At 47.1% G+C, this 27805-nt stretch overlaps 2 protein-coding genes across 6 annotated transcripts; both read left to right on the forward strand.

The window, feature by feature from the left end:
• Positions 1-75: 75 nt before the first annotated feature.
• On the forward strand, positions 76-19088 carry ZC3H11A (zinc finger CCCH-type containing 11A). Of its 5 annotated transcripts, none has more exons than XM_082330288.1 (18): positions 76-225; positions 6011-7508; positions 7889-8090; positions 8289-8408; positions 9178-9301; positions 9742-9945; positions 10280-10396; positions 10937-11014; positions 11475-11585; positions 12334-12396; positions 12642-12737; positions 12944-13009; positions 13253-13753; positions 14352-14425; positions 15127-15451; positions 15762-15931; positions 16360-16427; positions 16974-19088. In XM_082330288.1, the coding sequence occupies exons 3-18, from the start codon at positions 8037-8039 to the stop codon at positions 17236-17238; spliced, it is 2436 nt and encodes an 811-aa protein (XP_082186414.1). In that variant the 5' UTR covers positions 76-225; positions 6011-7508; positions 7889-8036; the 3' UTR covers positions 17239-19088. The 5 variants fall into 5 exon arrangements, with proteins under 5 accessions (XP_082186414.1, XP_082186416.1, XP_082186415.1 ...); XM_082330290.1 differs by having other exon boundaries at positions 7456-7508; XM_082330289.1 differs by having other exon boundaries at positions 76-206.
• Positions 19089-19177: 89 nt separating this feature from the next.
• Positions 19178-22048, forward strand: SNRPE (small nuclear ribonucleoprotein polypeptide E). Its single transcript, XM_082330295.1, has 5 exons — positions 19178-19370; positions 19562-19588; positions 20600-20662; positions 20909-20987; positions 21788-22048. Exons 1-5 carry the CDS (start codon positions 19317-19319, stop codon positions 21841-21843), a joined length of 279 nt encoding a protein of 92 aa, XP_082186421.1. The 5' UTR covers positions 19178-19316; the 3' UTR covers positions 21844-22048.
• The last annotated feature ends 5757 nt before the right edge of the window (positions 22049-27805 follow it).

The following is a 27805-nucleotide window of genomic DNA, read 5'->3' on the forward strand; positions in this document are numbered from 1 at the left end:
CGGAGCCCCGCCCCCGCCGGTTTCAACGGGCGGAAGTGTGGCCTGGTGAAGCCGTTCCGCCCGCCATCTTGGCAACGGGCGAGCTGAGGTTGCCCGTATGTTAGGCGCCATCTTTGAGGCTGGCAGCGGGGAAGGCGACGGCCTGAGCGGTGGCCCCGGCGGATCGAGGCGACGCGGCGGCGGCAGCGGCGGTCCCCAGGGGTTCGGTAAAGTCCCTGCTCGCCGGTAACTAGAGCCGTTCGTAGACCGCAGGGGCGGGGGAATGGCCTCTCGCCAGGCCCGGGTCCCCTCCGCTGCCCTCAGGGGAAGCAGGCCGCGTCCCCCGCGTCCGGCGGGGCGGGCGGCCCAGGCCGCGTCCCCGAGCCCTCCCCAGCGGGGTGTCCGTACCCACCGGGGCGGCGGAGGCCGCTGGGGTCCCCGGGGCAGTGCGGGCCCTCCGGGAGCGGGGGGGGGTGCGGTGTTCTCCCCGCCCTCGGCGCCCCGGGACTTTAGCGAGGGGGAGCCGCTTCCCCGCGGCCCGAGGTAGGCCCGAGGTCCCCTCTCCCCGCGGTCACAGGGCCGCAGCTCTCCCGTTCCCCACCCCTGCCCTTCCCTCGGCTGTTAGCCCTTCTGTAGGGCTTGGCTGCCGGCTCTTCCCTGCGTCCCCGTGTCCCGTCCCCGTCCCGGTGGTCTCCCGGGGAAATGGAGTCCTTGGGCAGGCTCTGGAGAGGTTCGGTTGGGCAAATGGAAGATCCCCGGGGCAGGTGTCTGATGAGTATACGTTATTTTCAGTTAAAATCTTGTGCCTTCCTTTTGTAGCAATGCGTATAAGGGGCGTGCTGTAATGTAGTCATCTGACAAATTGCTCCTGCGTTCCCCAAAGGAGCTGCCTTCAGGATCTGACTAACTCTGGATGCACCCGGTTGTCATCTTAATTTCTCCTTTAGGTTGTTTAAAACAACCCGATTGGGTGACGTTTGTTTTTGTTTCTTAAGAATTGGATCCAAGAGGTTTCTGTTTTACATTGATGTTTATAATGAAAGTGCAGAAGTGATTTTTGCTGTTGCGGGGATCAGTATGTGGAGCCTACAGATTGTTCCCAGAACCGGTGCTTTGGGGTGCACGCTGCACTCGGAGATTGAGCTCTGGGCCATACTTTCAAAATAAAACGCTGCGTTATTTGATTGTAAAAAAGGAGATCTCCTGGGGATAGGGGATTTTGAAATGATACCAGAACCACCGCTGTGGCACGTGGTTGAATTGGACACACATTAAGCTGATCAGGCTGAACAGATAGGCTGAATTTGTTGCTGGGTGGCCAGGTGTTCCAGGAGGAGAGCTAGGCTGGAGAAAACTTCCTCTTGCTGTTGCTTCTCATCTAAAATGGCACCCTTCCAAATGGCTGCTTCCAGGAGAGATTGACTCTTTTTGAGATTTTATAAAACATTTCAGTGAGGAAGATGAATTGTCATAGTAAATTGCTGCCAGGCCCCGGCGTTGATTTCAGAAATAGAAAAAGAATGAGTGTCTTTTCTTTAAGTACGCCTGTCTCACTCAAGAGTAGATGTAGCAGCTTTAGCAGTCCCCTTAGTTTGGAATTGGTTCCCGATGCCCGTTCGGACATTGAGGAGGAAAAGCTGGTAGACAGAATGATAGAGGAGAGCCACCCACTAAAAATATAGGCAAGAAGGGGTTATGCATTAAGGGAAAGCCACTCCATAGAAAATCAGTGCTATCTGAAAATTTGTTAAGGATTTGGGACGTGCAGATACTGCTATGCCTGTGTGTGCTGCGGCCATGCCTGTTGCCACTGAGCAAGATGGAGAGACCTTCTTTGTTGAACGCGGTATGTTAAAGCATCCACTGTTGCCTGGAAGAAGAGCAAAGGCTTGCATTGTGTGGAACTTCGGATCTGTGGTTCACCTGCTGTGCCCCATCCAGCATATGGTTAAAAAAAAAAAAAAAAAAAAAAAAAAAGAAGAAAAAAAATCAACTGTGGCAAGCCAGGTACTCACCTGGGGACACTGACTCTTCGGTGATGTCCCCAAGCAGAGCGTTGTGTACGCTGGGCCGGGGCTGACAGCCAGGTGTCTCGGCTGTCAGCGCTGTCGGGAGGGTGAATACGCCTGTTGCATGTCTGTGCCGACCGTCTCCCCAGACAGCAGTTTTAGCAGTGGGAGTTTGACGTGTGTTCTCAGCTCTTACATCGGCAGTGGCAGTGTGGCAGAGCCGGCGGGCTGTTTTTTCAGCTGGAAGAGGAGGAGTGGACTGCAGATGTGCCCGGGTAAACGAGAGCTGTCAAAGAGATTTGCCGTAGATGTGGGTCGTACCAGTGTAGCTGCTGCAGCAGTAGTGGATCCTGGGGCATCTGGAGAAGATAGTTTTTCTTCGTGAAAGCAATACTATCAACAGCCTTTTGATGGCAGAAATTAGGACAAACACATCTGTTGTCTGGAACTTCTTAGCTGACCTTTGGTATACCTGCCACACTCCTTGCAATATTTAAAAAGCGCGTTGGGCAGGGCAGGGCAGGGACTCGCCTTGGCACTTCCATGTTGCAGCAACACTTGCAGACCACGCGTCCTGCACACTGGGCCAGGACCTAAATCTGATGGTGCTGTCGGTAACCTGAAGCTCAGGAAGCACTTCTGGATTTTTCTACTGTTCCACGTGAATTTTTGCCCCATGAAGGTTTTGAGCTATTTTTCTTCAACTTAGGCTTAGAGCCAGTTGTGGTTTAACATCTCCAAGCTTGGGTGTTCCTGTTCCATCTTTGCCAACTGAGCAGGTGCTTGGTAGGAGAAAGGACATAAATCTTAACCATGGGACTCGGGCTCAACTACACCCTGCTGTGAAGAAACTCAGGTATGAGAACTTAAATAACAGATAAACAGAGCTATTATAAAATTGATTACTGAGGACACTTTTTTTCAATGCCAACCTATTAGAAGTTCATACAGATTTGGCACTACGCAGTCAGTTCCCATCTATAACATGACTATGCAGCATTGTAAAAGAAAAATTTTTCATAGCTTCGGAGAAAGCACAACACAAAAATACGCATTTAACTGTTGGTACGTGGACCTTGAACAAACCATGGACTACTTGACAGCGATGGCCCAAGGATCTTTTGATACACTGCACCAGCACAAGTCTGTTTAGAAAACAGGCTGCTCCCTCCCACTGGCTTTGCTAAAACTTCTGCAGTAGGAAGCGTCCTGTAAGAACCAAATTAGCAAATTGATGTGTGGCTTTCCCTTAATCCCCGCACCCCTGGCTTTCCAGCTTCCGACAACACTGCCAGCGCTGTGTACACAGTGCTAGGTGCCAGCTGCCATGTTTTATATATATTTTTTTTTTAATTAATGATTCAGGACTTGGAGCACATGAGCACTGAGAACAGGTGAGCAGGTGCTTAAGAGATTTGCTTGCTCCTTCCCCTGAGGCCCATCAAATTCTTCAGGAGCTCCAGCATTCAAACTATTTTCCCCAGGATCACTTGAAGCAGGAAATAGCTGCTCAGTGAACCTCTCTCTATCTTTTATATGTTAAAGTGACTTTAAAACAACAGAAGGTGGAGCAGCATCCCCCTGGGAGGGAGAATGGGACTATTCACAGCTCATTTCAGTGGTCCCAGATGTCTGATGGGTGCAAGATTCTTGGCCTGCAGGTGGAGGCCAGTGGAGAACTGCGGTTCTTAATCAAGTGCTGCCATCGGTCATGTCCTTCTGGCTTTGCAGAGCACGTGGGAAGAATTTCAAATCAAAGGTGTCACTGTCACTCTTGAACTGCGAGATGGGTGAAATATCTTAGGCTTGCAACTGATTTTCTGTGGAGCGGTGCGCTCAGATCTGAGTGCTTTGTCTTGGCCGCTTTTCTAGATCCCTGCTTTAAAGGTTGCTTTGAAGAATTCCTTTTCCTGCGTCTTGATGGGTCAAGCTAAAGAGAAATCTGTACCGAAGCAGTGTCTGATCTGATGAGTGCTTCAGTACAGGGTTATTCTTTGACAGTTGCAGAAACACCAGGCCCTTTCAGGAGCAGATTGATTTGCCTCTCATATTAAGGAAAAATGTCCTAATTCAGGTCTCTGAAGTGGCACATCTTCAAGTAGCTCCAGCCAGCAAGGGGCAGCTGTGCCTTATGGCTGTGGTAACTCACGGCTCTGACTCTCATCGATCATGAAGAAAGGTGACCTCGACGCGCTGGCGGAGGAAGCCGAGACGATCATCTGCTTTAACCTTTGCCTTCTTGGCTGGCAACCTTGCAGTCTTTGCTCTGAGCAGGTCTTGAGTGCCGTAACCCCTATTCTCAGAACGTGTCCCCAGTCCAGGTTTAGACAGCATGTAACAGCTAGATGGATTAAAACAAATGTAAAGACTAGAAATTACGACTATTCTGCTTCAGCTTTGGACAACGTAGCTTTAGATTTTCATACGGAGAATAAGATGCGTTAGCAAGAGGTTCTGTGCTTCAGACGACACGAAGGTGTGTGGTTTACGTACGGATCGTAACGCGCTGTCCCGTGTGTAATTTGTGACACCTAGCGCACTGCGCGTTCGGCCGGGGGAGCGCGGTAGCGGGCAGGTAAATCGGCAGCGGCCGTTCTGCAGCTGGGGTGACGCTGACCGATTGAAAAGGGGGGTTAGACCGTGGAGTGCCTGGTGCTCTCCCTTCCGTGTCATCTTACTGTCCTAACAAACAGGGCTGTTAAGCATCTTTAATATTTTTGCAAGAAAGGAAAGGCACAAAGCAGACCAGCAAGAGAGGCTCTCCAAGTGCTTTATAACCAAAAAGTACCCATAGGTAGGTGCAATAATACTTCTCTCAGGCATCTGTTGGAGTGCAAAAAACTTTTGTTCCCTTCTTGCTCTTCAGTACAGGGCAAAGGCAGGTCAGCAAGCTGGAAAATCAGACCAGGGAGTAGGACTGTTTCTTCAGTACCAAGAAAGACAAGCTTGTAAAACAAACTAGACAGACTTCCACTGTACTATTTATCTTCCCTTAGCAAAGGTAAGGTTTATGGCACTTGTTGGCTTGTTTTTCCTGGCCCCTAGCTACTGCAGCTGTAAATATTTATTTATTTATTTATTTTTACAAAATTAATTCAAAATCTTGTAAAATAAAAACTTTACTAGAGTTGTGGAGAAAAACAAAGTGTTTAAAATTCTTATCAACTTCCATTAGAGACCTGCTGAGTGCACCAGAGTTACTCACTTTTATCCAGGCTTTCAGGGGTTAGTTCGGCTGGTTTCTGTTTAGCACTCAGATTGCCATGTTAACTGATACTGGTTTTAAAAAAAAAAAAAAGTTTTTGAGTTAACCTTTTTTAAAATGAAAGGATTTTTATGGAGTTTAGAACTATGAGGGGGTTTTTTTCGGGTTTTTATTTTGTTTTGTTTTAAAGTTTTGCTTTTTTCCCATTCCTTAAACAATCCATTCCAATTCTGAACAGCTTTTGAAGCCCGCTCAGGAATAGGGAAGCCTACAAGCAAAATGCTGAGCTGCTTGGGCGTTCCAGAGAGCTAAATCTGAGGGGATTTCTTTTCTTTTTTTTTTTTTTTTTCCCCGCCATGGTGGTGGCTGTAGTAATGTTGCATTATACAGGTGTCTCTCGCTTCCTAGGGCAAAGCGCCTTCTTCTAGACCATGAATTCCTTCCGATTTGTGTTTGAATGCCTCTGCTCAGCGAAGCAGTGGTCCTTCATTGCCATCTGTTCAAGCTTGTGCAAACTGCAAAAATCGTGCTTGAAATTTAATTTAACTATCAATGGTATTGGTAACACATTTGGGAAAATGTTTCTTGTCAAAATTCTACGTGAAGGAGCACCAGTAATTTTTAGAAGTAGATGCATAGGAATCCGTATGACACAAAGTCTGTTTTTGAAGGTGCTAAAGGTCAAAAGTGAATAGTCGCATTGGTACTGAAGAAGGGAAAAAAACCTTGCCCTTAACTACTGTTTTTATTCCCTTTGTCAAGAGTCAAAAAAACAATAACTAATATGAGAACCCAACTTTTCCTCTCTTTATTTTAGATTTGGGAAAATTCCCTGCCAAAAAAAAAATATCCTGGAAAATTCACTAGTGTTTGTGTGAGTAAAAGGTTCCAACCTTTTATTATTAATTTGTTAGAACTATTTCATTCAGTTTTGTCCAAAAGAGTCAGAAATACTTTGCACAGAAATGTGCAGCATTTTAATGAAAGGGGTCAGAATCACTTTAATTTGAACTTTATCTGGTCTGGTTGCAGGTTTTATGCCATTTAGTATCTTTAAAAAATAAAGAATCAAAGTATCTGACTTCACATAAAGAAAACCAAACTGCTTGTGGCTAAATAAAATCGGTTTCAGCTCTGGTGGCACCAAAACAATCATAAGCTGTTGAATTGGACCTAAGCCATCTTTTCAAACCTTCTGTGATCTTGCAGCACTGGATAATGATGGATATATGGATTAGGGATCAGCATGTGATGGCTAACTTCTAGTATTTGCTCTGATGTAAAAAGAAAACAAATTGTTTCCTAAAATCAAAATAATTCAAAATTGGTGGTATCATGCAGCCATGCCACTTGCAAAGCGAGCATTTCCCTGCCTCTCAAAGCTTGCTGTATCCTTGATCTGCTGTCTTCCTGCTGTTAATTGATTGCAACTCCGCGTGTCTGATCAGGGCTAAAAGTTGTTCTCGATCCGGATCGTACAACATATACTGTGCACGCTTGTGTGTATAGGTATGTTCATACTGTATGCATGTACATACGTACGCATATTTGTGTGCTGGCCCCAAAATCACTCATGTTATAAAGCATCTGCCTTGAAGGCATATTCATCAAAATATTATGTAGATCTTTCATTTTTGCCAGTTCCCTCAAAATGAGAGACTTTTTATGCAGTCTTCTATGGCAAATAGCCAAATTTTCTAATTTTTACTGTCGCTCTTGCTGACTTTATTATCACTCACTCTTGCTGTGTGTATAAACACATATGTGTATGTATATACATATTTGTGTATTTATACGCACAAGTATGTTTTTTTTGCTGTACAGGTAATAAAGATGGGGGAAGGTTTTTGTGTTTTCTTAATAGGTGAAGAGATCTTGAAGACCAGAAATTGCAACTTACTGAATTTTAAGTTTAAAAAAAAAAAAAAAAAAAAAAAAAAAAAATTGTCCGGCTGTGGAAGATGGATCCTCATTTTTGCAGCCACTTTGAATCACAAGTTCATCTTTAAATGCACTGGGGTTTTTTGTTGGTGGTTTTTTTTGGTTTTTTGGTTTTTTTTTTTTTGAAGAGCTAACTAACCCTGGCTGTCTCCAGTCTGACAGTATTCAAATGGACTTGCTTCCTCCATTAGTTGTAAGATGTTTAAAAGCACATCCTATGTTTGAATTGTGGATGAGAGGTTCCCTTGGCAATGTGAGGAGGAAAATTCTTTCTACCCCTTTATTATTAATTCACGGATTCAGTGTTGGTTCGGCCTACAGGAGAAGTTAACTGGAAGTCTTTGAAGATCAGTATCTTTGCTGAAGTTGTCCAGGTAGGTGAACTTGAAGATCCATGGTGATTGGAAAATAATGTTTAATATGTCAATGTATTTTATAGAAATTATTAGTACCCACAGTTAATTGTTGACTGATAATTCAAATGTATGACTGGTTTTTTAAGAAGTGACTCTCTTGTGGGCCTTACAGTAGTTTTTCTGTGCTCCAAGGCATGTAACTGTTGCTAAGGACACGGAAGAGAACGCTTGCTGACAAAACCCATGCGGTTTTACAGAAGTTTGACTTAGTGTTGGGATAGTTTTTGTGACCAGCTGATTTCAAGACATTGCCCCCCTCGAGAGACTAATTTGATTAACAGAAAGCGGCTGTAACAATGCTTATTACTTAATTATTTTTAACTTTTACCTTTCCTTAGGGTTACTTTTAAAAAGAAGATTTCACTGATCAAGCCAGTAGAAGACTTTCAGTCCAAGAAAGAGTGAAGCCAGCTCTTGCCAAGAGTGGAGGAAGTCCCTGTTGAGTGAACGCTTAGAACCTGAGCTTATTCTAAGAATTTGCCCATTATGTCTAACCAAGGAGATGACTGCTACTTCTATTTCTATTCCACATGTAACAAGGTATGTTTGGATTTCTTTTGCTTTGGGTTTTTTTTTCCTTTTTATTTTTTAAGAGAGGAGGGGGAAGAGTGGGAGGAGACGTACAGATTTCTGGTAACTTAATAAGCAGTTCGATTCTGCTTCCAGTTCTAATAGATGGGTGTTTTTTTAGGCTGTACTATTTTATTTTCCTTTTTGTTCATTTCCTTTTGATTACAGGGAGACAGCTGTTCCTTCCGCCACTGTGAAGCTGCTCTGGGGAATGAAACGGTCTGCACTCTCTGGCAGGAGGGTCGCTGTTTCAGGAATATCTGCAGATTCAGGCACATGGAAATCGATGTGAGTGTTTGCCAAAAGATGGGTTCTCAAGCTAAATCACTGAAAGCATTTTTCATTGCTGTAGGGGGACTGAACATCCTTTTATGTGATAGATTTACTTGCTATAAAACGATACTGGTTTCTGTTACTGGGAGGGGGATGGGAGGAAGTTGGGGGAAGAAAAATCAATGTCTTGGGTATATCTCAGCAAGAAAATTTTGTATTAGGTGCTGACATTATTTTCTTAACAGAGGCAAAAGCAACCACATTGATCAGACTGCCTAAATGTGCTGGAGCAGGGTGGTAGTAAACAGACTGCACCAGCCTCCGGAGGGCTGGGCTTGGTAATGGCCTAGCAGGTCTCTTCGGTCCTGGATTTCTGCAGATGACGTTGCTCTGACCTCTCGGGATCGTAAAGGGTGGGGAGAGAAAAGATGGGAAGGAACTAAGGTTCTGCAAGCTGAGTTCAGATAAATTTAAATTTAACCTAGGCAATTTAAAACATTTTTCCCTCTGAGTAGTCCCAAATTGTATTAGTTTAACCCGCCTTTAATTGATGTGTGAGAGTACCTGGCTTCTCAAACTGAGTGACAGGAAAGCTAGATAATACGTAGTTGTTACAGCTTACACAAACTTTGTGTATATGTCCTGAAATACTTTATTTTAGTGATAAATTGACCTTTGGAATGATGTTTCAGCACTGCACTGCGATAGTCCTGTCTCTGGTGTGATGTGAAACTTATGTCTCTTTGCAAATCTAAGGCGAGCTTTTATTTCTTTCTGTCTTCAGAAAAAACGCAGTGAGATTCCTTGCTACTGGGAGAATCAGCCAGTAGGCTGTCAAAAAGCCAACTGTGCTTTTCATCACACAAAAGGACGTTACGTTGATGGACTCTTCTTACCGCCAAGCAAAAGTGAGTTTCTTAAGTCCTTTAAGTATTGAATAATTAATTTTGAATATTACTTATGAGCGGGTACAATACCGTAGAAGACATCAAGTAACTGTTCCTTTATGAGTACAGGGAGAAGTCTGTGGTCATAGACTCTCAGCTAAATGGAATGTAATTCTGGTATTTAATTTTTTCTTTCATGCTCAGCTTCTCTGTGCTTTGTGTGATTGTTGCCTTTCAGGTTGCTTTCCCCTCATTTAATCCTTTCTGGGTGGTAGGACGGTGAGATTTGTGTGTGAAGGGAAGCCGTTGTTCATAGTGTAACCAGGGGTGGGGAATAGGAGGCTCTAAATTCAGTAGCCAGGTGGGTTATCTACCTTATCTACCGTATCTACGCAGTGAGTGCAGCATTGAGGTTGAAGTTTTAAATGGCAAAATTACAAATGATCCTTCTCTTCCTTTAGCTACGCTTCCAAGTCCACCTGAGTCTGCAGAAGATGATGTGAAAATGGCTCAGATGTCCCTGCAGCAAAACAAACTTTCTGTCCAGTCCAATCCCTCTCCGCAGCTGAGGGGGGTGATGAAAGTGGAAAACTCTGAGAACGTCCCAAGTCCTACACATCCTCCAGTTGTAATCAATGCTGCAGATGATGATGAAGATGATGATGGTGAGCATTTTTTTTACTTCTTGAAGGCATTTCTACTCTAAGTGGTTGGCTGTATAAATCACAGGCTACCTGAATTGTTTAGTGCTTAATGCTAGAGACGAGAGTCTGGAGTCCTAAATGTTTTTTTCCCTGTATAGCTCTTTTAGTTATGAGTTCATCAGGTCAATATAGCTGTTTAAAAAAATCCTTCTAGAAACATTTGTTTGTGTTTGTGGTTAAGAATACAAACAGAATATGAAACATGGACTGAATTGTCATTGTATGAGCTACATAAGCATGACAGTCTTGTCTAATCCCTACTGCATAACTGACCAGGTTTCTTTTTGCCTTTCAGACCAGCTTTCTGAAGAAGGAGATGAAACTAAAACACCTGTCCAGCAACCAACTACAGAAGCCCATAACGGATTGCGGATCATTTCCACTAGGAAATCCAATGCTAATACAAAACAAGGTATTCTAACAGCTGTAGTAGGATGGATTGGAAGGAGAATTTGACAAAAATTAACTCAAAAGCAGTATGTTCTAAAAATACAATAGAACATAGGGTAGCCAGGTGGAGTCCGTTATTTCCATGAGCTCATTCCTCTCTCATACTGTCCTGTGTCCCTTGGGTCAGACAGGTAAACTCCTCCTTGTTTACTTTTGTAGAACAAAATAGAGCCAGAAAGTGGAGTTTAAATGCCTGCAAATGTGTCCTTTCAAACATTGTGGAAAGCCATGTCTAATGACAGAGGAATCTAATATCCTGTAGAGGGATTAAAATGTTTAAAACTATAGCTTTTACCCTGAAGGGTGGGAGGAGGGGGGAAGAAAGATGCCAATTGCTTACCAAAATACCATCCGTTCTATGGCTTTTTTTACTTGTGGGGAGTGTTGACAGGGCTTATTTGAAATACTTTGGAAAGATTCTGAGCTGTAAGAAGCTTGAGGATCTGTGCTCTTCAACATGTGCCTTTAAGCCTCAATTTCATTAACCGTTTTGTGTTTTCAGATGACAATTTAAATTTTGGAATAAAAACGCTTGAAGAAATCAAATTGAAGAAACTAAAGGAAAAAACAAAAAAACAAGGTGATGAGTTAACGTCCCTTACTTTCCTATCCTTCTGCCTTCTCTTCACCTTCATCTTTTTTTTTTCCTTCCTTTTGATAATACCTGCATAGCTGGCTGTGCATCAGTGAATGCAATTATTTGCAAAAAAAGTGCAAAAAAACTTCTGTATAGGGTTCAGACTGGGAGGTGACTGCAGCTGAGAGCTGCTGGAGGGCCAGACTTCCATGTTCAGCTGGGGGCCTTGAGCTACTTTGGCAGGCAACCTGTTTTCTTAAACTCAAACAGCTGGTATTCTAGATTGAAATTCCAAGGGCAAATCAGAGGGAAACTGCTCATCTCTCTTATTTACATGCATTGGTGGTTGTATGTTTGACAGTAATGAATAACTAATGGTTTTGGATTTCGTGATAGTTCTTCTGTTTTGGTTGGTTGGTTTTTTTTCCTAAACATCCTTATGTTTTTTGCTTGCTCTGATCAGAAGGTCCTTCAGGAGTTTCTGTTCATCCGTTCCAATCTTGGCCTATTCCTGTGCCAGAAAAGGAAAATGTCCGGACAGTCGTGAGAACTGTGACTCTGTCTACAAAGCAAGGTAATAGTGAATACTCCTGTTTCCATTTCATGGCTCCTAAACTGGAAGGTTAAGTAATAATTAAGATAATTCAGACATGTTAGTCTGCTGGTGCTGCCTTTTCTAATTAAAACCATGCTTTTATGCTGAAAGTCCCTGGTTGTATTGGAAAGATACGGCATTTGTAGGTGCTCAGTTTGTTGTATTGCAATAAAAGATCCAAGAAGTGTTTATCGGCCTGACATTAAGCCATAGCTAATCATGTATTACCACCATCCTACAGACTCTCGAATGGCCTTAAGTTGACTTTTGTGTTCCTGAAGTTGAGTGAGATTTGTGAATGAGCTGATGTGTTGACAGCGTGTGACAGAATTAGTGTTTGGGTTAAGTGCGGTAGCAGCAGAGAGAGAGGCTAATGTCAAAACACATGTAGGTACGCAAATAAGGGGATAACTGAAAAGCGGGAGTAAAGAAAAGGAAGACCTGTAGAAGGGGGTCTTATACAAGTAGCCCATTTTTGAAGCATTGAAGAGGCTGATGGGGGTGGTTGTGGACAGTAGTGTGATACGAGTCTGTGTATAAATGGGGGTGTTTACATCTGCACAAATTCCTTTTAAAGGCAAAAAATGTGTAGAAGGACTTCTACTCAGAGTCGTTCGTTTATGTGGTTTGGCTACCAAAATAGCATCTTTTCTGGGGACATGGGCTAGGACGGTGCTTTTACCGAGTACTGGTTTCTGTGCGCTAAGGAGATTATTCTTTGGTTTAGGGGAAGAGCCTGTGATTCGACTGAACCTTGCCGAGAGACTGGGAAAACGGAAAGCCTCCATAGGTAAGAGCTTTTTGAGTGCCCTCATCTAAACATGACTGTATTTAAGGGTATTTTTGCTGTATGCAGGAGGAAAATACATTTTGGCGGAGATCTGTATTGACTGCAGAAATGGCAAATTTTGTTAGCAACTGAAAGGCAAATTAAGAAAATATACCGGGAAGAATTGAAGTTTGTGGCTGACTGTTCCAAAATCCTCCTCCAGAGAAATGTTCTTAAAGTATTCCTTGTTTTCTCTCTTTCTGAAGCTGGTAAAAGCGTCCTTCCACTAAAGCGCAACCTTGCTGAAAGGCTGGGGAAGAAGATAGAGATTCTGGAGAATGCTGACAAAGCACCAAAGAGAGGTACAGCTACCAGACAGACATTTGATGCACAGATTTTCTATTTAGGTTTTCTGTTTGTTCTTTCTTCTAATGATTCTTTTTGCTGTTGGTTGAGGGCTCAAGGTAACTTTGAATCCCACTGAAGTGATCTCCTGTCTCATTTCGAAATGTGAACACAAAACTGAGATTCATGCAGTCTCCCTAACTTTCTCTGTTCTGTCTTGCAGTTCAAGTCCCCAAGTCACTGAAGGAGAGGCTAGGATTGCCCTCTGAACAGGCCAGTACGGAGACAGGTAATAACTGGATATTAAATATGATGGGTTTGTGTCGCAGCTCTCTCTGGATAGCACTGGTTTTCAAAATACAAGTGGCTTAAAGGAGGAGGAGAATATTATGCAGAATGATACTGTCCTAAGATGCATTCTTGGGAACACTCAAACTTAGTTTTCCTTAGTATTGTCACAAATTTTGGAGATTTTAAGTATTGTTGGACTCTCTTTAAATGTTGGTGCTTCTCTTTTTTTTGACGATGACAGAGAAGGCTGCTAAGCCAACAGGAGAGATCCATGTGAAAACACTGGAGGAAATTCGTCTTGAGAGAGCTAATCAGAGACGAGGAGAACCTCAACCAAAACCCCAGACTGAAGGACGTTGTAAAACAGAAGATCCCCCCTCGGGGGCAAGACCTTCCCCTGCAGTTCGCATCAAAGCTTTCTCAGGAGCCCTGGCTGAAAAAAAACACAAGCGATTGGAAGAAGAGAAGCAAAAAACAGAAGAGTTTCCTACCAAGACAAAAGTTGAGAGTGAGCCCAAGAAGCAGAGCGTGCTTGCTCTGCCTGTGCCCAGCAAAGTGCAGCTGGCAGAGCCGGCAGGCAAAGCCAAGCCAGCAGGAGAAGTGCGTATTAAAACCTTGGAAGAAATCAAGCAGGAGAAAGCTCTGCGGATGCAGCAGAGTGGAGAAAATGTGCCGACTCCACCAGCACAACCTGAAGCTGCCCCGCCAGGGAGGAGATTGTTACGGATCACAAAGCTAACAGGTAATAAGATGATTTGGTACCTGCCCTGGTGAAGTGCTTCCCCTGTCAAGCAAATTCAGTTTGCTCAGGATTCGCTTTGCTTTTTCCTTCTATGTATACTAGAGGATAAAAGTTTAAGGCTACGAAGTCAAAAGGCAAGAAAGTGCTAGAATATGCAGCCATATTATTTTCCATGGATTACATGATATTTTTCTGTATTTCCCACTGGAAAATTCATTCGTTGAGGAACTTTGTAGTCTAATTTCTCTCTTCTGTTTTTTTTTCTGCCATCTGTTTGTGGTATGGGATCTTTCCTGCGCTGAATCCAAGTTTACCTTCCTCTTTGGCATATGTGTTGTTTAACTTAGTTATTGATGTGTATTTAACTTGGTTATTGATGTATACGTGCTTGCAAAGCATGTATCACCCTCTTAATGTGAGGGCCAGTCTTTGTCAAATATGACAGCATTAAAGATCTTGTCGCTAGGATTATATAAGCCATGTAAAAAGAGATGGTGCGATGGAGGGGAAGAGCTCGAATGGCGCATGGATTGCCATGAAACCAAAGAGGTTTCTTTATTTCTGCTGTTGACAAAATGATTTTTTTCTTGTTTTAAAGCACCTGGAAGAGAAGAAAAGAAGATAGTGGAACTGAACAAGCCTTCTCCCAAAGCTGTCTCTGCACCTGCAGAGGTGAGTCCTTTGGGAGGACATACATACATTCATACCACTTTTGATAAATTTTGTTATGTTTTGTTTGTAACTTGCTGCATGCTCCCAGTTTGAGTGTGTTCCTACCTTTCCGCATTTGGTGAGCGCTGCAGCGAAGTCGTAAGTCCTGTCACTTTCAGTAGAGTTTCCAGACAGCATTGTAATCCTCGAGCTTTGAATTAATCTGATTATGCCTGAAAATGAATAAGAAACCCTATTAGCACCAGATAAAATCTGCGAGGTTAATGTGGAGGGAATGTTTTTGTTCTCGGTGACTTTATCTGTCAGACTTGAAGGATATCTTAAAATCCTGAGGTAAGTATTTCAATAGAAAAGGCGAGAGCTTTGTGTTAGAGGAAATCAGTCTGTCAGTGAAAGCTGTATTGGGGATCTTGTATGACTTTCTTTTGCTTAAAAAGAATGGAATAGATTACAGCTAGAGTCTTCTGCTCTATTAAAGCAGCTTGCTGTGCTGGGAATTGCAGGCTTTTGAATCAGTATTTCCATAGCAGAGCATGGATCTTGTTACAGGCAACATTTTATGGAAAAAATGTCAGATCTGAAGGGTATTAACAGGCTCTGTTCCACATGGAGCCATTTGGGAGGGATTGCCACTCAGATTTTCTTAATGAAATCTCCGTAGATTTTGTCCTATACAGTCCTCTTCTTTCGTTTCTTTCTAGTCCTCTGATCAGAGTGCAACTAATTCTAAAGTTCAAGTGAAGAGCCTTGAAGAGATAATGAGGGAGAAGCGGCAACTGAAGCAACGCCAAGAAGAGAAGCTTCAGAAGGAAGCAGTTGCTGTGCTATCTCCTGCTGAAAAAGCAGTCAAGGATAAAACTCCAGACTCAGGGAGTCCTGAATCCACCGTGGTTTCGGGGCCAGCTTATCAACTGGCAAAGAGGATGTTGGTGAAATCTGCGGAAGATGGGGTTGAAAGCCCAGGAAAGGATGCTGCTGTATCACCAGGGAAACAGGCAGCTCAGCTTCTGGAACGGAAAGCTAAAAGTAAGTGTTGACACTATGCTAAGGAATTACTTTAGGTCAGGTTTTGAAAGAAAGGCAGAAGATGACGATTTGCACGTTATAACTCTGGCTTTTCGTAGCTTCTTTGTGCCTTTTTATGGCTTGTTGGTAATCAGAGTTTACTATGTGGAAAATACTGCTGAGAATCTGGGAAATGGCAGTGTAATTGTGCTGGCCAAATATATTTAACTAGAAGGATTATGGGACTGGTAAGAGAAGCCTTTTTTTTTTTTTTTTTTTTTTTCCTGAGGCAGAACAGGACTGTATCAGTTCTCTCTTCCTTTTACTCTAGCCAAATCTAAGGTGTGCCTGAAGCCTTCGGATGGGAAAGCCACCTCCCCCACAAAGCAGACACTGAAACGTAAGGCAGCTGAGAGTCATCCCTCTGCTGTGGCGGCTGTCAAACCTTTGAGTACCACCGGTGGTGACACGAAGGAGCCTTCAGCTAAAAAAGCAGCTGTGGTAAGGACGGTGGCTGAGGCAGTGCGTCCCTAGTAAAATTTATCCCCAAGTTTTACCCTCCTCTTGAAGAAGAGATGGAAAACTGAAATGTTCTACAGGTCTCTGCTCCCTTTTAAGTCCAGAATTGGTCTACAGGATGGTTGTAGTACCTTTCTGCTTTTTATTAGATGAATGGCAGCGTTTACGTAATACTCTGCTGTGGTTTCTCTGTGGTGTGAAGGATTTTAATGCTGTCTGTTAATGCTGTGTTCTTAAAAAAGACACAAGGTCATTAGTAACCTTCAAGTGAATACTGACCTTTCCTCAGGAGTGCCCTGGTTCTGTATTTTGGTTAAGGCTCAGCAACGCCAGAGGAGAAGCAGTGGAGGAAGAGTCTACTAAGAAGTCTTTTACCTGTGTATCACAAAAACTGTCTTGCTTCTTCCTAGGCTGTTGTTCCTGCTCTGCCAGAGGACAGCCTGGCATCCATACCTGGGAGGGAAAAACCCAAAACCAGGTAACAACCACGACTTGTTCTTTTTCTTGATCAGTGTGTCTTTCGTGTGAAACGTAGTATTTTTTCACATGTGGAAAAACTAGAGTTTTGAGATAATTAATGCCAAGATCCCCCAAAGGAACAAGTCATCTGAAATATTTTTCTAGCAGCTAGCAGGAATGCTTATTTAGATTCTTTTCTTAAAATGCTGCAAGTTGGCACAGCTTTTCAGTGACTTCTTGGGTTTTCTGAATGCCTGCAGAGGTTGACTTCTTAAGCTTTTTACAGTCACATTAGTAAAGGTGGCAAAGTGTCTCTGGCTACAGAAATTGAACTTTCTTTGCCAGACCCCAGATGCTCTGTCTTCAGATAAATCCCCAAACTGAAAAACATACCTGCTGATACATTGGACTCTGAAAGTAGCCCCAGGTTAATTGAATAACAATCCCTGTGTAAGGTCGAGGTGTAGGAGGGATTAACTACAGTTTTAAGAGCTGGTTTGCAGAAAACCTCTCTCTGGTTAAGGAATGTCATACACTGATTTGCTCTCTTTCGTGTTCTTCCAAGTCCTGAACTGCATATTGGAAGCCAGGCAGACTCTGTGCCACAGTCGGAGGTCTCAAGCTCAACTTCAACTTCTTCACAAGTAGCGGTAAAGACGCGCCGGTTGAGCTCCACAGGGGCTGGGAAAGCACCCTTATCTGTAGAAGATGACTTTGAGAAGCTTATTTGGGAAATCTCAGGAGGCAAACTGGAAGCAGAAATTGACCTGGACCCAGGGAAGGACGAGGATGACCTCCTCCTGGAACTTTCTGAAATGATTGACAGCTGAACTGCATAGGCTTAAGGGTTAAAAAAAAAAAAAAAAAATTAAAACTCTGTATTTTGTTGGATACCCGGAGGTGATCCTTTTTCTAGCTGAGGCTTTGCAACGAGTCTTAAAGCACAGTTGAACTGGTAGAAATTGGCAGTATCTGCACTCAGTTGTCCTAAATTTCCCTGCTGGTCAGAGTCAAGGTCCTGTGCGTCCATCCTGTAACTATCGGTGGCTACCGTCGACATTAAGAGGACAAAGCACTTGTTGATTTCGGGACGGAGACGTGCCCATCTACAAACTGTGGTGGTTGTGAACTGATCTACTGATTCAGTGATGCTCTGAAGGCTTAAACTTAAAGCTTCTTCCTTCCTCCCCCTTGGCACAACTCAACGTTCAGCACGTTTCAAAGCTTTGGTATTCTGATTTCTCGGACAGTTGATCTCTAAAGCCTGGAGTTACTATGTCAACTCTTGAGTTTTATTTATGTATGCTACCATTTTGACTTTCATCTTTTAGGGTAACTTAATGAAAATGTCGGGGTGGGAGGGAGCAGAACAATTCCTCTAGTGTTTTGGACCAAACATGCTGCCAAGGGTGGCGGTGGGGGTCAGTCCATCCAGCCTTACTTTGAATTATCAGGGATGATACAATATCGGTGTGAAAGCAGCAGCTCTACAGTACAGCTAGAATACCCCCCTCCCCTCTTGTTGTACTGTACCAAAGCTTGGGGGGGTTGGTGCTTTTGGCTGATGGGAACAGGGTTCTGGGGTGGGCAGTCAGGATTCCTCTCGTAGTCTGCAGTAAATTGGCAAACTGAGAATTGGTTTAAGTGCCTCTGGGTTCCAAGAATCGCTCCCCCGAGCTCAGATGAGCTGCTGGCTCATCTTCTACCGGGAAGCGACGGCTGCTCGGACTCGTCTTCAAACACCATCGGCTTTATCCGACCTCCCGCCGGCCGTGCGGCACCGTCGTCGGCACCGACCCAGGGGCAAGCGTGTGCCCAGGCCAGCGAGCTTGGAACCCGGTACTGCCGCAGGACCAACGGTGCTCTCCTTGGGCACGCCCCGGGAGCCTCCCTTTGGTCTCCCCTGCATCCCGCCCCGCTGCGGCTTGAGCTGCGCGTAGGAGTGCGTGCCGAGGCAGGACTGGAGTTCCTGGTCTGCCGCGGGTGCCTACCCCCAGTCCGAATTTGTGACCCTGCAGAAAATAGCTGAGAAGGGGGTGCATCGCGTACCCTGCCACCAGCGATCGTTTTCCCCAGCAGATATATTTTGAATTATTATTTTAAATTTTTTGAAGAACTTTAGTCTCTTCCCGCTCTCATTTGCGAAGCCGTAGGGGCCCTCAGGCATTTGCTGCTGGCACAGGAAAAAAATCAGTTGAGTTGGTTGTAAATACTTTCTCTTTGGAAGAATACACTTGTGTGCTTTGATAATCCACTGTGATGTCTTAGTTCCTAGAGGAGAAGTTTGAAACCAAAATTTAGAAAACTGCTGTTCCCGGCTCCGGAAGGGTCGCCCAGCCCCTTTATCCCACCGAAGGACTTTCTCCCGGTGAGGCTTCGGCCGGCGTCGGCCGCTTGCGCGCAGACGGGAGCGAGGAAGAGCCCGGCGAGGAAGGCTTCCCCCTCCCCGCTTCCCTCCTCCTGCTCTGTCGCCAGCCTTCGTCAGCCCGGGCGCTGTCGGTGGGCCGGGATTTGCCGTACGCCGTGGTTTCTGTAAATATTTTATTCCTCCATTTTATATTTGTATTCTATTTAAGGTATTGTATTAAACGTAGTCTGGCCGCCTCCGCCTTCACCGGTAGTTGAACTGTTCCACATGACAGCCGTTAACAGTGTTTTTAAATAAACCTGGCATAGGAGAGGTGTCGGTGCGTGGTCTGTCTGTCCCTGGGGGTGTCGGTGCGTGGTCTGTCTGTCCCTGGGGGTGCCACCCCGGCGGGGAGCAGTAGAGACGGCGGTCCTCCCAGCTTCCTAGAGCGGCCGGGCCCGCCGGTATCCCAGAGCTCTTTGCGCGCTCCCGCCGTGCTTAGCGGCTTCCGGCGGCGCGGGCGGCGGGAGCGTGTGCCGGGCGGCGGCAGCAGCAGCAGCCATGGCGTACCGCGGGCAGGGCCAGAAGGTGCAGAAGGTGATGGTGCAGCCCATCGTATCCTTCCTGAGGCGGGGCGGCCTCGTCTGGGAGCCGCGGGGAGGGCGGGCGGGGCGCGGGGCCTGGCGCGGGGGAGCGGGCGGGAGGGAGCTGCGGTGCCGGCCCCTGAGGCGCCGGAGGGCCCCGAGGGCCGCGTCTCTCCCCCCCAGGACTCGTTGCCGTGCTGCGTCCTTAACGCTCCGCTCCAGAACCTGATCTTCCGCTACCTGCAGAACGTGAGTACCGCGGCCGGGCGAGGGGGGCGGCCCCGTGCCTCTTGCAGCGGCGGGTGGCCCCGGTGGGGACCGGGCCCCGCACCGGATGGGTGCTGCGCAGTTTTTAATTCGGGTTTTGAAGCCAGTTTCTGTTGAACTGAAGAACTTGCTGTCGTCCGGATACGTGAGAAGAACAGCTAGTTCCGAGTTCAGCGTTTCCTTCTCACGTTAAGGAATTCCCTCTGTAACAGGCGTTTGATCTTGCAGCCCGGTGTGCGGGGATATTTTCTGTGACAGTGCTAAAATCTGTGTCACGTAAGAATAGCCTGTGAGGAGGTTTCTGTTACACGGCCTGATACAGAATGGGACAAATCCATAAATGTTAATACGGACTCTGAACTTAATGAACTATTTCCAAGTGCTGGTAGTCATTACTGTCTGCTATGGCAATACCAAGGAAAAAACCAGCACCTTTCTCTCAAGTTGCAAGGCAAAAACTGAAACGTTGGTCTAGTTTTCTAAATAAATTTATTTAAATAAAGTCTGAATTAGAACTCAGTGAGGAAATGGCCTCAAGCTGCGCCAGGGAAGGTTTAGATTGGGTATTAGGAAAAACTTCTTCCCCCAAAGAGTTCTCGGGCACTGGCCCAGGCTGCCCAGGGCAGGGGCTGAGTCCCCACCCCTGGAGGGATTTAAAAGCCGGGGAGATGTGGTGCTGAGGGACATGGGTTAGTGGTGGCCTTGGCAGTGCTGGGTTAACGGTTGGACTCGATGATCTTAAAGGTTTTCTTCCAACCTAAACAGTTTTATGATTCTATGTTTATTAATGAGCACATAAAGTATTTACAACGTAGCATAATACCTTAAAAACACCCGAGGCCATAACTGAAACCACGTGGGAGAGTTTCCCCTCTGAGCGCCGCAGAGCTGTAGTGGCCGTGGGCAGCCCGGAGCGCTTAATGCGTAGGAGAGGACAAAGTTGCTTGGAGTGTTTATGTTCCTGTTTTGCTCTCCTCCTCCACCGGTCTGCAGAGGTCCAGGATCCAGGTGTGGCTCTATGAGCAAGTGAACATGCGGATAGAAGGCTGCATCATTGTGAGTATCAGGGTGTCCCCTTGTTGTTATTTTGATTGTTTCGGGGTTTTTTCAGGTTCGTAAGATTATTTCTTCCTGTCAAGAAGAACTAGCATGGAGGGGTGGTGGAAATACTTCATGTCTCTCCAGTGAATAGGCTTAATTGCCCAGCCCACGTCAGCACAGCTGATGATAGTTTGTGTCGTTGTTGCTGAAGTTTAGAGTGGGGGACTTGGCTCACTGACTGCTTTTGTTGCTGATTTTTAGGGCTTTGATGAATATATGAACTTGGTGCTGGACGACGCAGAGGAGATTCACTCCAAAACAAAATCCAGGAAACAGCTGGGTATGTCAGTATGTTTGTGTAAGCTGTGCGACGGCTGAAACCTGGCTGCGTGAGCCTTCCGAATAGCAACGCTTTAAAGTACAAAACGCATAAAGAGAGCGTTGAGTTCGAAGTACGGTGAGCAGATGCTGGCTAGATCTCGGTTCCTGCTGTTTGTTGAGCTGGTGGCGGTGTTGAATGTGTGTTGAATGTGTAGGAGAATCTGCCTGAGACTGATTTTTGCCTTCCAAACGTGTGTAATGCCGTACGGACAGCAAATCCATACGTACGGACAGCAAATCCATACGTACGGACAGCACCGTACGGACTGCACCGCGCCTTCCTGCAGCCAGGGTGGCTGGAGGGGTCCAGTCAGGCTCCTCTCAGCCTAACGCAGGCGGCCCCGAGCGCTTCTGACAGTTGCTGTGTCATCTCCGAGTCGAAGCAGGAGCCGTCGAAGTGGCGGTAGTTAATATTTACCACCTGCTGGTGAGGATGAAGAGCAGTCTGTGACAAGTGACAGGTTCGGGCCCTTAGTGGGGGGACAGAGTGCTGTTCGAACACCGAGCGCTGGAGTGGAGATTGTGTCTGAATCGTTGTAGTGTGGGTTGTGAGTGCGGGCCCCGCACCACCGCGCGTGCAGTCCTGGAGTGCAGCCAGCTGGGAAGGGGCTCTCTGTTACTGATGAAAACCCGGCCAGCTGCCGTGTGGGCGTCTTCTCGCAAGCACCTTTGCCCTTGTGAAGAGTTTTCTGAAAACATGAGGTTATCATCAGAGCCTGGGAGCTCTCTAATCCCCCGTTTCCTTTCTCTGTGTTGCAGGTCGGATCATGTTAAAAGGGGACAATATCACTCTGCTACAAAGTGTTTCTAACTAGGATTTGTTGTTCTTCGCCTAGAACAGTGGCTGTGGTGCTTCGGAGCGAATACAGTGCTAGTAGGAGCCCTAGACAGGCAGTTACGCGTAACGGGGGTCGCATGCAGATTTGAAAACTGCGCGTTCCTTTGTGCGAATAATTTTTTTTTTTTGTAGTTTGAAGCGGTGCACAATGTATTTCGTAAATAAACATTTTTCACATTAACTGTAAATGTAAATCTGCTTGCTTTCAGTCTCGTGCCCTTCTGTGAGTAGAGAAGGGGGAGAAATGTATTCAGAGTGATTTTCAGCGTGGATCTGCGTAGTCTCTGATAAATATCAGCGCCTTCTGGAGCGTTACGTCTGCGTAAGGTGGGCTCCTTCAGGACACGGGGGCGGCTTGCGGTCCCTGAGCTTGCGTGGCTCCAGCGAGGGACTTGGGGCTGTGGCACGGTAACCAACGGGTACAAACTGCACCGGGAGGCGTGCTTGTAACTAAGGTTTACCTTCAGGTCAGAGAAGCGGAGAGGGCAGTTGGTTTGGATTAAATCTCTCTAATTTCTTGCTGCTTTGGGCAGAGTCTCTAACTGTGGCACTGGTAAATAAGTTGGGATATCAGACGGATCAGTTGTGCTTTTATCATGTTGGTTGTTTATTATTATTATTATTATTATTATTATTATTATTATTATTATTATTATCCTCCTCCGTTTGAGGATCTGGCTGTTCTATTTAAGTTTCCACAAGAGACGTGCGTTGCTTATCACGTCAACAAAAGATAAGTTCCCGAGCTTACTTGGGACTATCAGTCCCCTCTGCTGCTTTCTGATGTAAAGAAAGAGAAAAAAGAAAGTTTGGGCTGTAATTGTAAGTCACAGACTAAGATGATGTGGATGGAGAGAAATGAATCTTGGTCCACAGGCTGCACTAGAAATCATTTAATAAGCTTTCAGTATTTCAAAACTTAAATTTGTGTATTATCTTAAGCATGAAAATTAATAAATTGAAGGTAGAAGGACTTCTTGCTTCAAAGGGTAAAAATACACGAGTCTTCTGGCAGAGATCATCCGGCGTCTGCCATCCCAGGAAGTCCTGCGTCGGGAGAATCGCAGCAGACGTTCGTGGTGAGAAGCTTTTGCGAGGCAGCGTGACGTGCTGCAGCGGCTGAGGCAGCTCCAGCAGTACAGCCTGCTCCCGGGCTCGGTAGGTTTGCGTTTGTGCTCACCAGCTGCAGAGCCCTTTCGACACGGAGTAAACAGAAATCACCTCCCAGTCTCATTTAGTAACAGAAGTCCTCACCAGAAGCCAGCGCATACGGAATAAAACAGTGTTGTAAGAAGTGGCCTGCATCTGCTTTCCATTTTGTCCTTGCCGTACCCGGTGAGGCTTTCGGGGGAGGCAGGAACGAGTTGCCACGGTCAGTGGTTCGGGTGTCGCAATAACGGGGGGTTGTGATGCTGTAAAATTCACCTGCCTGCGTCTCTTCGTTGTCACAGACAGATGATGGCCTTGAGACTCTAAAAACGCACTCTCTTCCAAGTAATTTTGAAGTAACTTTGAAGCAATCACTTCTCTTTCCAGGTGTTTGCAACTTTTTACTAATAGTGTGTGTTTAGAAAGAGGTTATTTAACGGGATCTGTTGCATCATATTGCTTGGCTCCAGTTTATCCAGGGCCACTGAAATAAAACTGGCTCGGAGCCTCCAAGGGTCTGTCCTTCCGCTTTGCACATGGCTGGCGAGCGGCTGCTTTTTGGGAAGAATTGGACATTAGGAGAAATAGCTCATCCTTATCAGCCGTGCTGCTGCCAGCTCCAAATTGTGCACTTCGAGACACCGTAATGCCTCCTAAAGCTCCTCTGCTCTTTGATATTATCAAATTAGCGCGAATGAACGTCAATATTGGAGTAGGTTGATGATGGGAGGAAGGAAGTCCAGGCTAATCAGCTCTGAAGCATCTCGTGATAAGGTACCAAAATAGGCAGCAATTATGTGCGTGGGGGAGCTGCAGGAGACGAGGAGAAGCTCCCCAGAAGGAAGCCGTGACAACGGCAGAAAGGCTGCAGGAGAGTGCGGGCGCCTGTGGATGTCCAGGAGGAAACACAGCCCCATTGTCTGAGGAGCGCCCGGCCACGGAGCGCTGTGGTCCAAGAACAGAGCTTCTAGGCATTACCAGCACATAGCCGGGGCACAAAAACAATTCTGGCTTTGCCGAACTGGCTTCCCAAGAAGCACTTGTCTGTCCTCATAAAAACCACAGGGCTGACTCATCTAAACGCTTGCTGATTTTTTAACCCCGAATCCTTCCAGCTTCCTGAGCGTTTCCAAGCTGCAGGCAGCAAGAAGGTAACGTCCATGAGCCGCGGGAACCCGGCGGTGCCAGAATGGGACCCAAACTGGCTGCAAAAGAGTGTGGTAGACAGAAGGGGGTGCTGCGGGCTCGGCCAGCTCCCCCTGCCCCTCCAGCGAAGTGTCATAAGCCTCCGCAGGAACACACAGTTCCCCAGCATTCAAGCAGCTTTATTGGCTCCCAAACAACCTGGAAGAAAGCAAACTGGGCTGTCTGGTGCGGGGCTGCTCGCAAACGGTGCGGCGGCCGGACAGGGTGCCTGGATCTCCCGGGCACCAGCACCTTCCCCGGCTCCTCCGCAGCCTGGGGTGTCCTGCTCCAGGAGGGGATGAGGAGCAGAAGGCTCTGATTTTGGCTGAGCAAGAGGCAGTGAGGAGGAGCAAGGTAGAGTGAACGCTTACAACTGGGCTCTGTCTTTAGAAAACCCCGGGCGCTTGGGTTTCTGCTGCCTGGAAGCCGCTTGCGTTCGCTTTTGCAAATTGTACTTTTTCATAAGGCGCAAATTCCTCTCCCTCCAGCGCGGGGCTGGGGGGAGCGGGGTGGGTCGGGGGGGTGCCGGTAAAGGCTCCTTTTGAAGAAGATGCCTTGAGGTGGCGTTATTAGAAGTGCCCCGGCGTGCTGGATTATTGCAGCGCGATGTCATGTTGTGGCGCAAATACCACGCTGCAGTGTTCACCCATCTCTAGGAAACAAAGTGCCTATGGTGGGGTTTGCCAGAGAAAGTTTTCTTACTGCTACCAGCGCTCAGATATCTGTCACAACCGAAAATCGAGCTGACGGTAGTTTTAGATACCATCTCCCCGTACCTGAATGTCTGTTCTGTAGAAATAGAGCTCGCTCTTTCTTAAAAAGCGAGTGACTGAGACCTGCTTCTGCACGAATGATGGCACAGCTTGCAGACGGCAGAGCTCTCTACCGTGCGGCGTTTCGGTTTGAGACCGTCGCGCTGATGGTGGCGGGCAGATGAGAGCCCGCTCAGATCCAGGTGGGGCTCTGCAGTGTTTGATTTTTTTCTTTCTTAGAAGTGTTAGCACCTTCAACAGCACTGGAAGGTGCTTTGAGTAAATATTTGTCCCTTTTCTCTGCCTGTGGCTTTGGGGTTCTGGGAAAAAGGCTGCATTTCTTCCCTTTTGCACTTGGGAATTGCTTGCCCTGGCCCAGCCCAGTCCTTTTGCGGGATGAGACTCTCCGTGCTTGTGAAAGAGCCCCCCGAGGGGGGAGGCAGAGTGGTCCTGCCTTTCCAGAGGGGAGCAGTTTCTCTGTGGTTCTTTGGTAGCACGCAATGATTTATAGGACAATTTTATATATGCTTGAACCTAAACCTCTGCGCCAGCCAGCTGCCTGCAGGTTGCTGCCCTTCCTGGCTCTGCAAGGCATCGTTGCGCTTTTGCTCAGGCTCCGTGGGATGCGGTGGGCTCCGTCCTCGGGCGGGACGGGGGTCTGTGTTGGCAGGACACCGCAAACAGGAGCAGACGCCCTGCGTCGCCCCTGGCTGCTTGCTGAGCTTGGGCTGCCTCCAGCATTCCCTGTCTCTTCAGGCCTGCAGCCTTCTGAGTGTCTGTAAAATAAGTGAACAGGGAGAGGGGATGTGTAGCTGCGTGGGCTGTACAAGGGGAGAATCGCCTTTCCCTCCGGCACGCTCTGCCACCACCCTTGATCCCACACAGCTCCCTTCTCCCGAAGCCTCACCACCTCGTGCTTCAGTGCACATTATCTGGGAACTTATTTCAAGTGCTGGTATGTTTTAAGGATTGTGTGCCTAAAAATAATAGTATCAAACAGACAACAGTGGAAGGTCAAGGACTCAAACGGCTTAGAAGCTGTCCCCTTAGGGCAGCATCTGAATATGGAAAACTTGTGTGGAGGGTAGAGGCAGGCGCTGGGGGAGAGCAGCCTTAACGCGCTGTAACGCTTTCCGAAATTCCCTGCCTGTTCTTGTTCCAGTCCCACATGGGGATGGAACCGTTTGGGGTTGTTTTTGCCGTTTTTCTCTCCCTGGGCAATAAAACTGGTCCCCTCTTTGGCTGAAGACGGGGTTGGTACCCATGACAAGCGGATAGGGTGCCGTGGGGAGAGGAGTTTGCTGGGCAGCCATTGTGCCCTCCTTCCCCCAAAGCCCTTGCAGAAGGGCTCTCGTCGCACACAATGTCAAAAACTGGCTCCAGCAGGTTTTGTTCGTGGCAGTACCCTCCGTTGGCAGCCCACACACAAGGTGCCCAGCATGGCTGCCCCCCCGTCGTGCCTTTTCACATTCATACCCACCAGGGGCATCATTACTATTGTTTGTAACATCTCTTGGAAAAATGAGTCATGGGCATTTTGCCTGCCCTCAGCGGGGAAACTCTGCCACATTAGCAGCAGCAACGCCCGCCCCCCGCGCCGCTGCCTCGCATACCAGCAGGCCCCTCCGTGCAAGGAGCCGGCCTTGCCTCCCTGAAGTTGCTCCGTGTTACTGCTTTTCTTGCCAGCGGTAACCTGGGCTTCGGGGAGGGTGGTGTCCCCCGATTCCCCATGCACAAAAGCCTGGATGGAGTTCAGCTCAAGGTGGTGTAGCAAACGCCGTCACCCTAAAGACAACCCTGTTCCCGCAGGTTGTCTTCCCTCCTGTGCCTTGAGCTGCAGTATTTAAGCCCAATTTTCCTGCACTTGACTTTGGGCCCTGTTCCCACCCAGCACAGCGTCCCGGTGGGTAATGTTTTCTGGGCTTCTCCCACAACGATACCATTTTGTCTGATAGAGATCGTCATTTACAGCTCTGCTCCGTGGGGCAGGCTGTCACCTAACTGCAGGATTTGGGGTATGGACGCAGTAAAACAAAGCCACGAGATAGCTTCAGGTTTGGGCAGTTCATTTTGCTCACACGCGAGTATTTATTGCCACCCAGGATGCTCGGGTCCTATTCCAGGTTTTGCCTGTCTCACCAGAAAAGGCGTATGAGATCAGGTTTGCAGGAGGATTTGCCGTACTGCAAGGGCCAGAGCTTCAAAAGCAGGCTGAGCTTTCCTGCGGGTCCAGCCCTGATTCTGGCTGCTGCTTTTCAGCATTTTGCCTTATCTGCTATTCTTCAATCTCTTGTCTGTGAAATAGGAGCAATATCTAATAGTCCCCTGGGGGGGCGATGGCTGATGGAGTGGTGTGATGTCCTCAGCTGAGTGGAACAGCGCTGCACCGACCTGCTGTCTCTGTGGCTCTCCTGCTGCCAGGCAATCTGGTTCGTAAATAAATCTGAGTTTTCCGGGGACGCTTCTCTCCTTCCCTGTGCTCCCCGTTGGGTGGGTTAAGAGTTAAGGGGACTGTTCAGGTGGTCGTTTTTCACCTCGTAAACTGAGCTAGAAGTAGGCCAGGTCCAGCTGGTGAGGGATCTTATAGGGTTGCCAGACCTCAGTTGCGTTTTGTACGTTAAGATGCTACAAAATAGAGGGGAAGTTGGACCAGGCGCCGTACCCCGAGCATTTCACCCGGACACCGGGGTCCCCCGCTGCCCAGGGACGCCCAGCGAGCCCGACCGCGGCTCGTGTCGGTGGCACCTGCGGAGCCGCTCTCTGCCCCTCGAGCGCTCGTCACCCTGCGGAGCCCCGGGCTGCTCGCGGGGCCCCTCCGCCGTGCCGGGGGCAGGTGTCGGGGGGACGGGAGGG

This window comes from Platalea leucorodia, assembly GCF_965183815.1.
Source record: "Platalea leucorodia genome assembly, chromosome: 19".
Lineage (NCBI taxonomy): Eukaryota > Metazoa > Chordata > Aves > Pelecaniformes > Threskiornithidae > Platalea > Platalea leucorodia.

Excerpts from the sequence above, each read along its gene's own strand:
- ZC3H11A (XM_082330288.1), top strand. The coding sequence starts at position 8,037 with ATGTCTAACCAAGGAGATGACTGCTACTTCTATTTCTATTCCACATGT. Across the intron at positions 11,015-11,474 it reads GGAAAAAACAAAAAAACAAG|AAGGTCCTTCAGGAGTTTCT; the intron begins GTGATGAGTTAA and ends TGCTCTGATCAG. Across the intron at positions 15,452-15,761 it reads TCTGGAACGGAAAGCTAAAA|CCAAATCTAAGGTGTGCCTG; the intron begins GTAAGTGTTGAC and ends CTTTTACTCTAG.
- SNRPE (XM_082330295.1), top strand. The coding sequence starts at position 19,317 with ATGGCGTACCGCGGGCAGGGCCAGAAGGTGCAGAAGGTGATGGTGCAG. Across the intron at positions 19,589-20,599 it reads TCTTCCGCTACCTGCAGAAC|AGGTCCAGGATCCAGGTGTG; the intron begins GTGAGTACCGCG and ends ACCGGTCTGCAG. Across the intron at positions 20,988-21,787 it reads AAAATCCAGGAAACAGCTGG|GTCGGATCATGTTAAAAGGG; the intron begins GTATGTCAGTAT and ends TCTGTGTTGCAG.